This window comes from Oncorhynchus mykiss, chromosome 19 (assembly GCF_013265735.2).
Source record: "Oncorhynchus mykiss isolate Arlee chromosome 19, USDA_OmykA_1.1, whole genome shotgun sequence".
Lineage (NCBI taxonomy): Eukaryota > Metazoa > Chordata > Actinopteri > Salmoniformes > Salmonidae > Oncorhynchus > Oncorhynchus mykiss.
The window spans coordinates 53,145,686-53,158,155 of NC_048583.1; the positions used below are offsets into that span (position 1 = coordinate 53,145,686).

The 12,470-nt window shown below is 43.3% G+C and overlaps 1 protein-coding gene across 7 annotated transcripts in view; it reads right to left on the reverse strand.

Annotated features, from left to right (window-relative positions):
* Window positions 1–12,470, reverse strand: part of LOC110498112 (arf-GAP with SH3 domain, ANK repeat and PH domain-containing protein 2-like) — a 110,620-nt gene that overhangs the window by 26,878 nt on the left and 71,272 nt on the right. For 4 of the 7 annotated variants that reach the window (XM_036955077.1, XM_036955078.1, XM_036955076.1 and 1 more), the window contains exons 5-10: window positions 7,047–7,096; window positions 2,303–2,432; window positions 2,032–2,117; window positions 1,867–1,942; window positions 1,631–1,717; window positions 422–430 (exon numbers count right to left, since the gene is read on the reverse strand). In XM_036955077.1, coding sequence (XP_036810972.1) covers window positions 422–430; window positions 1,631–1,717; window positions 1,867–1,942; window positions 2,032–2,117; window positions 2,303–2,432; window positions 7,047–7,096 — 438 coding nt within the window. The remainder of the gene's footprint in view (window positions 1–421; window positions 431–1,630; window positions 1,718–1,866; window positions 1,943–2,031; window positions 2,118–2,302; window positions 2,433–7,046; window positions 7,097–12,470) is intronic. The other 3 variants (XM_036955081.1, XM_036955080.1, XM_036955079.1) reach the window with 1 other exon arrangement.

Sequence of the window (12,470 nt, forward strand, 5' to 3'; positions counted from 1 at the left end):
TTTTGTCAGCTCTAATCTGAAAATTACAGGATAGGAGAATATGACGGCTCGGGATGCTGGCTGCGGCATGTGCTTTCACCCATCCACTGCTTTTAGTGCAGGTGAAGAGAGGAGACAAGGAAGGGGAGCATCTTTAGACTATTGAGATACTGCTACACTATGTACATAAGACAAGCAGAGCCCTGGGGTCATGCACTAGTGACATCACCTCGTCACAGAGCTGAGGGGGGGGGGGGGGGGGCAAGGCAAAGACCTTTGGAAGATATTCTAAAAGAACGTCTTCAGGGTTCTGAATGTAGTGAACCTTTGCTTTTCAGCCCCCCCCCCACCACCACCAACAACTCTCTCTATTGAAAATGCTTGACAAAACACCACAACCAGATAGACAAGCACAGAAAGGAGGTGCAGAAGATAAACTTACTCTCCTAGACTTGGTTCACAAAGAGGCGGAAGCAGTGAAGTAAAGAACAGAACAGACTGATAAAACAGACAGTAGCCTAATTCTCCACATAATAGCTAGAGCCAGGAAGTACACAAGTACATGTGGTAACTAAAAGTCACTTTGGATAAAAGCATCCGGTAAAAGACAGTATTAAGCACATCGTAAGAGTGCACCATATACCATTAATGGGTTTCTTTCAAATGAGCTTGCTAAAGTTGACAGGGAGTGAAGGGGGCTTTGGTTATGTACATCATTGTTTTGAACACCTAAATGCATCCCTAGATGAGATACAGACAGCTATATTAGTGGATGTCTAACTTGGGCTTGTGACAGTGAAAAGAATCGGCCAGAAGAGGGCTTGTGACAGTGAAAAGACTCGGCCAGAAGAGGGCTTGGGCTTGTGACAGTGAAAAGACTCGGCCAGAAGAGGGCTTGGGCTTGTGACAGTGAAAAGACTCGGCCAGAAGAGGGCTTGGGCTTGTGACAGTGAAAAGACTCGGCCAGTAGAGTGTTGCCGTGTGTGTGTGTGTACTGTATGTGTGTCATTGGTGGGTGTAACCATTAAAGGTTGATAGAGGGGGTTCCTTTGTATATGTGACAGCGACATGGGTAGCGGCTAAACAAACAGATATGGTGCATACTGCCACCAGGAGTCTGTTGTCTGAACAGGTATAAAGCCAAGGTTTGTATTTATAGCCACCTGTAGCTATGGAAGGTTTTCTCAGGAGCAATGTTTCCTCAAAATAGCCACAGTTTGCCTACCCGGCGAGCAGGGCAGCTGAATCGGATGCACCTACCGCCAACAGCCCGGGGCGAATAAAAAATCAATAGAAACACAATGCTTTATCATCGCTATGAATGCCTCGGAGACTGACCAGTCGATCGCGATCAACCGGTTGGTGCCCACTGCTCTCGAAAGTTGAGTATACTCTCGTGCATTTCTTTGTGGGCTGATTTCTGCGCGGCAGCCTCGGGCTACTGTGCGCTCGCAGCTTTGAGGGAACATAATTGGAGTATAATTGATTGGCTGATCTCTTTTGATGACCTGGATGGAATTATGTGATCCTTCCTTAACCCATAGGAAGTCACACACAGTTGACTACTTCAAAATGGTGAAAGTCCTCAGTGGCGTTGCCCATGCTAAACCAGGCTATAGGCCCTAGAGCTGTCTAAGTCTATGGGTGTTACCTCCTTCTGCTCCACCTGCAGCGCTGACTTGAGGACGTCCCGTAGCTGAGTGAGTTGCTTCCTCTCCTCGTCCTGGGCCTGCTTTATCTGGAGAGGTCACAGCAAGGTCATAGACAGCTCATAAAATTGTCACAGGTGTCATACAAAGTCACACAGAATACTTTTGAGGAATTCAACAGGAAAGGCAAGTTCTTACATACCCATAAAGATGTCAACAGTAGTCTTGAGGAACTCACCGTGTGTAAGTCTGTGGCGAGCTTCTCTATGGAGGGTTTGAGGTTGTCTACTGCTTTCAGTCCATCCTGAAAGAAACTAAAGAGAGAGACAAATCTACATCAGCCGTTTTCCCCACGAGGTGAGCATTTGGTCAAATGCAAACTTTGAATGACTTCAGGACTTACTTGCACTGTGCATGGAAATATTTGATGAGATTCTGGAGTAGGTCCACCCCTTTCTTGATCTTGATCTCATTCACTTTAAGAAGATACTGCGAGACAGAATTTCACAATGTCAGCAAACCCTCCACTACATCTCTGGACTCAATCTGGCAACCCAGGCCTGAGCTCCACCAATCTGACAACCCAGGCCTGAGCTCCACCAATCTGACAACCCAGGCCTGAGCTCCACCAATCTGACAACCCAGGCCTGAGCTCCACCACTTTCCTTACCCACCTCACACATCTGCAGCTGGAAGAACCTCCTCTCCTTCTCCATCTCCTCTGCTATCTCTGCCCCGCTGATCTCAGTGCGGATCATGCCGTGCTGCCGCGCATGCTCCTTTTTCTCCTTCTCGATCTTAGTGCTAAGACAAGAAGTTACATCATTCGGGGTCAAAGTGTGGCATTCCCAACCACGGAAACTAACACAAGCGGACAGTACACCAAACAGGAAATATACAGAGGGAAGGGGGAGCTCGGGGGGACCATTCCATGCAACAGAGCATTCTTTTCCATTTACTAACTAGTTTAGCCTATTCCCCAATAAAAAGATGCAGCATGTAGCTCCTCCCATAAAGAAGCTTAGTGAGACTCAAGTGACGCCGGTTTTCCTTCAGGTTTGAGAGCAGACGGCCTCTCACTCATGCATTTTGTTATGGGTGTTAGGCCCTCATCACCATGGTCCATCACTAAACCAACGTTAATGACTCATCTGTTTTTGGCACCTCTGCCTGCAGTCAGTCAACAGGTTGGATCATTTGGAAGCATCAAGATACAGACACAACAAGGCCATTCCAAACGAATCAGAACCAAGAAACAAAATGAAAAACAGATCATATCAAAACAGACAGACAGAGAGGGGGGCATCAAGCTGATGGCAAAGTGGTGTGTGAATGCATGAGCCAATGCTGTGGTCTACTCCTGTAAGGCTGAGTAACCACAATGTTAATACAGCCGTAATGTACAAATTACCTCGACTAACCTGTACCCACACATTTGACTTCATACCGGTACCCCCTGTATATAGCTTCATAATTGCTATTTTATTGTGTTACTTAAGTTTATTTAGTAAATATTTTAACACTATTTTATTAAAACTGCATTGTTGGTTAAGGACTTGTAAGTAAGCATTTCACGTTAAGGTCTACACCTGTTCTATTTGGCGCATGTGACAAATACAATTTGATTTGATATGGGCTGTGATGATACAGGTATCATAACATTTTTTTATTTTTAAAATGTTATTTCACCTTTATTTAACCAGGTAGGCTAGTTGAGAACAAGTTCTCATTTACAACTGCAACTTGGCCAAGATAAAGCAAAGCAGTGTGACACAAACAGCAACACAGAGTTACACATGGAATAAACAAGCGTACAGTCAATAACACAATAGAAAAAAAGAAAGTCTATATACAGTGTGTGCAAATGGCGTGAGGAGGTAGGCAATAAATAGGCCATTGTAGCGAAGTAATTACATTTAGCAGATTAACACTGGAGTGATAAATTAGCAGATGATGATGTGCAAGTAGAGATACTGGTGTGCAAAAGAGCAGAAAAGTAAATAAAAACAATCTGGGGATGAGGTAGGTAGATTGGGTGGGCTATTTACAGATGGACTATGTACAACTGCAGCTATCAGTTAGCTGCTCAGATAGCTGATGTTTAAAGTTAGTGAGGGAAATATAAGTCTCCAGCTTCAGCGATTTTTGCAATTCGTTCCAGTCACTGGCAGCAGAGAACTGGAAGGAAAGGCTTTGGGGATGACCAGTGAGATATACCTGCTGGAGCGCGTGCTACGGGTGAGTGTTGTTATCGTGACCAGTGAGGTGAGATAAGGTGGAGCTTTACCTAGCATGGACTTATAGATGACCTGGAGCCAGAGGGTCTGTCGACGAATATGTAGCGAGGGCCAGCCGACTAGAGCATACAAGCCGCAGTGGTGGGTGGTATAAGGGCTTTGGTAACAAAACAGATGGTACTGTGATAGACTGCATCCAGTTTGCTGAGTAGAGTATTGGAAACTATTTTGTAGATGACATCGCCGAAGTCGAGGATCGGTAGGATGGTCAGTTTTACTAGGGTAAGTATGGCGGCGTGAGTGAAGGAGGCTTTGTTGCGAAATAGAAAGCCGATTCTAGATTTGATTTTGGATTGGAGATGTTTAATATGAGTCTGGAAGGAGAGTTTACAGTCTAGCCAGACACCTAGGTATTTATAGTTGTCCACATATTCTAGGTCAGAACCGTCCAGGGTAGTGATGCTAGTAGGGCGGACGGGTGCGGGCAGTGAACGGTTGAAAAGCATGCATTTGGTTTTACTAGCGTTTAAGAGCAGTTGGAGGCCACGGAAGGAGTGTTGTATGGCATTGAAGTTCGTTTGGAGGTTAGTTAACAGAGTGCCCAAAGAAGGGCCAGATGTATACAGAATGGTGTCGTCTGTGTAGAAGTGGATCAGGGAATCACCCGCGGCAAGAGCGATATCATTGATATATACAGAGAAAAGAGACAGCCCGAGAATTGAACCCTGTGGTACCCCCATGGAGACTGCCAGAGGTCCGGACAACATACCCTCCGATTTGACACACTGAACTCTGTCTGCGAAGTAGTTGGTGAACCAGGCGAGGCAGTCATTTGAGAAACCAAGGCTATTGAGTCTGCCGATAAGAATACGGTGATTGACAGAGTTGAAAGCCTTGGCCAGGTCGATGAAGATGGCTGCACAGTACTGTTTTTTATCGATGGCGGTTATATCGTTTAGTACCTTGAGTGTTAATCTAACATCTACTGCTGTTCCAAAATACCTTAATCACGCAGTTACTCCTTCAGCATTGTGACTCGTGATGCCACACCAATTTGATTAATAAAGGCACTTAAAGAAGTCACAGTTCCTGATGCTGCTCCACAAACATTTATCTGCCTCAGACAAAGTCATCTGGGTTGTATTCAGTCATTTTGTGTGGCTTCCTTTTTTGGTCAAAAACTGTCATATGGAAACACTTCAAGATGAGACTTCTTTCATTAATAAAACCTCTACAAAGCTAACACATTAATAGAGAAACAGCTAAAACCAGCCACATGTAGCGCAGTCGCCACAAGAGCCAGGAAAGACAGTTGACACAGAGATAGTAGATCAACTGGAACTCAAACTGTAGGGACAACAGCAGGGTGCTCGCAAACCAGTTGAACCATATACACTTGTACCTGTATACAGGTTGAAAATGACAGATTTGGGCACTGATAAACAACTAAATTGGAAACCAGTGGCTGTACAGTAGTAACATGCTCTATAGTTGCCAATTGGGCAACTTTTGCAAATGTTTTGTCTGAGTGAGGGAAATGCTGTAAATTAAGAGGACTTTATGTATTTTGAAAGATTACATGTTGAGGATTCTAATAAATACAGCTTTGATGTCATATAAGCAAGCCAAACACCAGTGAATCAAAATGTGAGCTTCATATTTTCTTATCATAAAACTCATGTCATATACAATGTCAATGTTTATGATCACTGTGTTTGAGGTACAGTTTCAAGATGACATGGCATCATACCCTGGGTTGTTCTGAACAGAATGAGTCTGTGTTTGTCTATGCACACCAAAATTATTATCTGTTTCCCTGAATTGCATTGTGAAAGCCTAACACTAATATTGTATTTTATAATTTAGCTAGTCATGTTGGAAATAGAACAGGCTTTCAAATGATGCTTTCTCTAATTCATAAAAGGCACAGCTAGGAGAGCTAAAAAAAAACACCTTATAGTTGACTCTTCTTTGAATCATAAAAGTGCATTGAAATTACTTAGGAACTGTGCACACTTTGGAGAGTTGTGTGGCAACTTGGAGACATCAGGTAGTCCCTCGCACTCAAACCCCACATTTTCAAGGAGTAGTCTTATCATGTTACTGAACGTATCCAGAGTATTTTCTGATTTTGTTATCAACAATGTAATTAGCGGTTGTGTCCTCACCTTTGGTCTAATCATTTTCCCATAATCTTGAAACTGTTCCCTTTCAATTGCTACCATGGTTATGCATATGTTTTTTATTTGTCTTCTGTAAGATACATTTACATTTACCCCATCCTTATAGCACAATTCCCATGGGGGTAAAGGGTTAAGGCAGTTGGGGCCAGAGTAGAGTTTGAGGCAAAGAGTCTCATCGCTTGTGTCTGTGAAATATGAAAGGCGTAATAAATCGCAGACGAAGAGATTCGAGAGATTATGGAGATGTGAGAATCGATCGGATTGTGATCGGCAAACCTCAAAGAACATCAGAGCAGATGGGACAACGATGTTCTCGATCAAGCATAGTACTGCCCTCCATTGATAGCAGACTAGCAGAGAGGGGAGGGGGCATCAATGGAGGAATATAAAACGGGGTCAAAGATATGGCATCCGGTTGAACTTTGAACTTGGTACAAAGTCAGTACTGTCTCGTCATCAGACTGGTGTTGGAGAAGAACATGTATTACCCTTTCAGTATAGAATGTCCTTTGCAGCTTGGAAAATATATCAGAGTGCTATAAAATGTCATATACCGCTGGCATGCAAAATCACAATGACGTCAGTGTGGATAGAGGGGTGTACAGAAGGGATGATTTGTTATTGAGGGTGTATTCATTAATTGACGACCACAAGGTGAGGTTGGTTGGGAAATGGTGATTATTACAAGCACAGACAAGGAACAACACAAATATCACATTGCATCTCATTCAACATATTGCCTATGCATTTGATGATCAAATTGGACTACACCGATGACAATTACTGTATACGGTCAAATGCAAACTATTATTATAGCACCAATATCTAAAAGGTTATCAAAATGCTTGAACAGATTTCTACAGTATGGCCATAGTACAAACTAATGGACCAAAAGACTATGGAATGACCATCTGATTGTCTTTCTACTCTACGCTAATATTGTGAATGGGCCAGAACCTAATTTCATATTGCTGCTAGTAAAATATTAAAATCCTTACACTTTCGTTTCGTAGTCTTTCCAGGCCTTATCAAAAGGCTTTTTCAGGTCCTGTGAAGAAAAAAGCAGAAAAAAAACAGGTGTCAACATTTGAATTTAAATTCAGAAACAGAATGTAGACTAATGATGATCAGATGAAGCAGATGCTAAACTACAGGACTGTTTTGCTAGCACAGACTGGAACATGTTCCGGGATTCTTCTGATGGCATTGAGGAGTACACCACATCAGTCACTGGCTTTATCAATAAGTGCATCGATGACGTCGTCCCCACAGTGACTGTACGTACATACCCCAACCAGAAGCCATGGATTACAGGCAACATCCGCACTGAGCTAAAGGGTAGAGCTGCCGCTTTCAAGGAGCGGGACTCTAACCCGGAAGATTATAAGAAATCCGGATATGCCCTCCGACGAACCATCAAACAGGCAAAGTGTCAATGCAGGAATAGGGTTGCAAAAGAGTCGGACACTTTCCAGTAAATTTCCGGAAACTTTCCCTGGGAATTTGGGGAATTTTGCTTAAATTCATCAATAAAGTTAGCTTATAAACAGTGTGTTACGTCCGTCGTAGGAATGAGACCAAAGCGCAGCGTGGAAAGTGTACATCTTACTTTATTTAGAATGAACACCCAAAACCAACAAAAGATCACCGAATGAACAGTTCTACAGGGCTATACAGCAACTGTGCAAAAAAAAAAAAAAACAGGATCCCACAAACTCAGGTGGAAAACAGGCTGCTTAAGTATGATTCCCAATCAGAGACAACGATAGACAGCTGCCTCTGATTGGGAACCATACCCGGCCAACAAAGAAATAGAAAACTAGAATGCCCACCCAAATCACACCCTGACCTAACCAAATAGAGAAATAAACAGGCTCTCTAAGCTCAGGGCGTGACACAGTGAACCTTTTTTTGTGGGACACACATAATGCAATTCTAGGTCTTGTGGCATATTTTGGTTAAACTATCCACAGTTCAATGGAATTGCAACCCTCTGCATGCACAGTGCATTCTTCCATTGCATGTGCAGCTGATTCTCAATATCTTGCACACTAATGAGATGCTATTGAGCCCACACTACTACACTGTCTGAGCCAAGGACTACATGCTTTCTGGTAAGTTTTGATTACAATACTGGGTGGGGTGAATATATTTTATATGACATACATTTTGGTTTTGATTTTTTGGTTAACTAGTAAATTTGCCTACAGCAAAGTGTGTTTAAATCATTACTAACTTGTTAACAATTTCTGCTAGTCAGTTTTTGCTACCATGTTTGTTTTAGCTTGCTGGAGCCTGCTTACATGAGGAGTGTTAAGGCATACATTTCCATACATGTTTCATTTAAAAACATTTATCTTGCAAAAGGAGGAATTGTATTTGTTTTGTTTTTTTACTATTTTTTTTCTAATTCTTACAGGAAAATGCCACGGGCACTATCTGATGCGTGGAGACATTTCACTGCAGCTAATGTAGAAGGAAAAGCTGTGTACAATTGCAAATGCTGTGCCAAATCATATGTGAAGAACATAACAAAGACGCAGAATCATCTGGTCAAGTGTGTAAAGTTCCCTCAGCGTTCACAACAAGCAACCTCTGACAAAAGTCCCTTTATTTCTATTTGAGGTAAAAATGATGAATCAGATACCTCATCGATAGTCCTCCTGGAATCAGAAGTGTTTTTGACTCAATGGAGGAACGTAGTCAGAGAAATGCTGATGAATGTCTTGCTCGAGCTGTGTATGCAACTGGTTTACCTCTGATGCTCACAGGCAATGTTTATTGGAAGAGATTTATGAATGTTCTTCGCCCAGTATACACCCCTCCAACCAGACATGCTTTATCTACTAATTTGCTAGATGCAGAGTTCAACAGAGTTCAAGTGAAGGTCAAGCAAATCATACAGAAAACAAGACTGTATTGCAATCATCTCTGATGGGTGGTCGAATGTTCGTGGCCAAGGAAAAATGTACTACATAAGTTCCACCCCTCAATCAAAATTCTACAAGAGCACAGACACAAGGGACAACAGACACACCAGTCTCTACATCGCAGATGAGCTGAAGGCAGTCATCAATGACCTTGGACCACAGAAGGTATTTGTACTGGTGAGAGACAATTGTGCAAACAAGAAGGCTGCTTGGTCTAAAGTGGAGGAGTCCTACCCTCACATCACACCCATTGGCTGTGCTGCTCATGCATTGAATCTGCTCCTCAAGGACATCATGGCACTGAAAACAATGGATACACTCTACAAGAGAGCCAAGGAAATGGTTAGATATGTGTTGGTCATCAAGTTATAGCAGCAATCTACCTCACCATGTCATGCCCTGACCTTAGAGAGCCTTTTAATGTCTCTATTTGGTTTGGTCAGCATGTGATTTGGGGTGGGCATTCTATGTTTTCTTTCTATGATATTGTGTTTCTATGTTTTGGCCGGGTATGGTTCTCAATCAGGGACAGCTGTCTATTGTTGTCTCTGATTGGGAACCATACTTAGGTAGACCTTTTCCCTCCTTTCTGTGTGGGAAGTTGTCTTTGTTTGTTGGCACTATAGCATTTAGCTTCAAGGTTTTTTGGATTGTTTATTGTTTTTGTCTGAGTCATATAAAAAATAACCACGCTGCACCTTGGTCCTCTTCATTCAACGGCCGTGACACACCAAGCAAAGTGAGAAGAATAAGAGCACGTTGGGGTGGTGTTGTCATGTTTGACAGTCTTCTGGAGGGGAAGAAGTCTCTCCAAGAACTGGCCATATCACAGTCTGTCGATATAGACAGCCTCATCAAGAGGATCCTCCTGGATGATGTATTTTGAGAGAGCGAGTGGTAAGCAGCCTGAAACTCCTAAAACCTACAGCAGTAGCCATTGCATGGATTGAGGGAGACAATGCCACCCTGTCTGATGTTTAGACTCTGTTTGCAGATGTAAGAGAAGAAATTTGTACTGCCCTGCCCACTTCACTGTTGCTCCAAGCAGAGGAAACTGCAGTTCTGAAATACATCAAAAAGCGTGAAGACTTCTACCTGAAGCTCATACACGCCGCAGTGCACATGTTGGAACCCAAGAATCCTGGCAAGAGCATCCTGTCTGATGCAGAGATCAAGGCCTATGGTGTCATCACTACTGTGTCTTGCCACCTTGGCCTGGATGAGGGCAGGGTTATTGGCAGTCTGGCGAAGTACACTTTCAAGCAAGGGCTTTGGGGTGGAGATGCAATATGGCAGTCGTGCTAACATATCTCATTAGCCACCTGGTGGAAGGGACTTTGTGGATCTGAGGCTCTTTCCCCTGTTGCCTCCATCATCCTCCAAATCTCACCAACATCAGCCGCCTCAGAACGCAACTGGTCCTTGTTTGGGAACACACACACCTGTTGTTTGTGGGATCTTGTTTTTGTATTGTTGCTTTTGAGCCCTACAAGGCTGTATGTTCGTTTGTTTGTTTCTCTTTATTGTTTTTGTTGCTGGTTCACATTCTATAAATTATGATGAACCCAAATCACGCTGCGCCTTGGTTTACCCCTTTCGACGAGCGTTACAGTAGATCCCACCACAAACAGACCAAGCAGCGTGGCCAGGAGGAGAAGACATTCTGGACTTGGGAGGAGATAATGGCAGGAGACGAAAGCCCTCCATGGAAGCAGATGCAGGAGGATCAACGGCGACTCCGAAGTTCACGACCACGACGGAAGCCCGAGAGGCAGCCACCCCAAAAATATTTTTGGGGAGGCACACGGGTTGGTCGACGAAGCCGAGGGGCGAATCTGAGAGCGATGAGGAATATAGGGATAGACTGAGCGAGGAGTATTGTGAGTTAGTTGAGGGCAGTGATGAGGTAGAGTGGATGTGTTGGTGTCTGGAGCAAGATGGTCGCCGTGAGGAGCGTGGGACCAGTCAGTAAGAGTTTCACTGTAAGGTCTACACCTGTTGTATTCAGCGCACGTGACAAATACAATTTGATTTGATCGATGAGTCAGATCTATATACCAGGATTTGTACACACAGCTCCACCCACAACTGTCACATATCTGAAATATCATATTTACATAAGTATTCAGACCCTTTATTCAGTATTTTGTTGAAGCACCTTGGCAGCGATTACAGCCTCGAGTCTTCTTGGGTATGACGATACAAGCTTGGCACGCCTGTATTTGGGGAGTTTCTCCCATTCTTCTGTGCAGATCCTCTCAAGCTCTGTCAGGTTGGATGGGGAGCGGTTTTTTCATTTTTTATGTCTCTATTTTGGTTTGGTCGGGGCGTGAGTTGGGTGGGCATTCAATGTTGTTTTTCTATGTTTTCTATGTGTTTGGCCTGGTATGGTTCCCAATCAGAGGCAGCTGTCTATCGTTGTCTCTGATTGCGAACCATACTTAGGTAGCCTGTTCCCACCTGGTGTTTGTGGTAACAGTTGTTTCCTGTTTTGTGACCTTTCAGGACTGTTTTGATGTTTGTTGTTTCACTTTGCTATTTTGTATTTCGTGTTCAGTTATACTAAATTAACATGGACACTTACCACACTGCGTTTTGGTCCGATCTTTCCTGTTCCTCAGATGAAGAAGATCGTTACATACATGAGGTGTACGACTATGATTAAACTGGGTATCATTCACAAGTGATAATATATAATTCACAAGTGATTAGCTAATATTGTCACCCATCAGACTTTTCTCGATTTAATCTTGTCGTTACATATACTAAATAACGTGTGTGAAATGCGTTTTGATTTAGAATGGACCATTATCATGCACCAGTCACAAAATAGGGGCGGGGGAAAAATACATGTAATCTCGGCACTTAAATTGTGAATGGATGATGCTTTTCCTGTGGTTCATTTTCATGCCAGCCTGGCAGGCTATACTCCTGTTGTAAAGACAAGCAATGTTCTGAATATTTGCTTAATATTAGGAAAGTTGACAAATAAATATAGTAGGCCTAGCCTAAAGAAAGTTGATGAGTGTCACGTTCTGACCTCTATTTCTGTTGTTTTGTATTTATTTAGTATGGTCAGGGCGTGAGTTGGGTGGGCAGTCTGTTTGTTTTTCTATGTTTTGGGGCATTTCTATGTTTTCGGCCTAGTATGGTTCTCAATCAGAGGCAGGTGTCATTAGTTGTCTCTGATTGAGAATCATACTTAGGTAGCCTGGGTTTCACTGTGTGTTTGTGGGTGATTGTTCCTGTCACTGTGTTTGTCGTCACAGGATAGGACTGTTTTGCGTTCTCACATTTCTTGTTTTCGTTAGTTTGTTCATGTGTAGTGATTTATTAAAATATGAAAAACCACCACGCTGCGCTTTGGTCCGCTTCTCTTCCTCCTACAGACGAACGCCCTTACAGAATCACCCACCTACCAAGGACCAAGCGGCGTGGTAAACAGAGGCAGCAGCAACAGCAGCAGCAGGAGAAGCGACTGGTGCAGCAGGA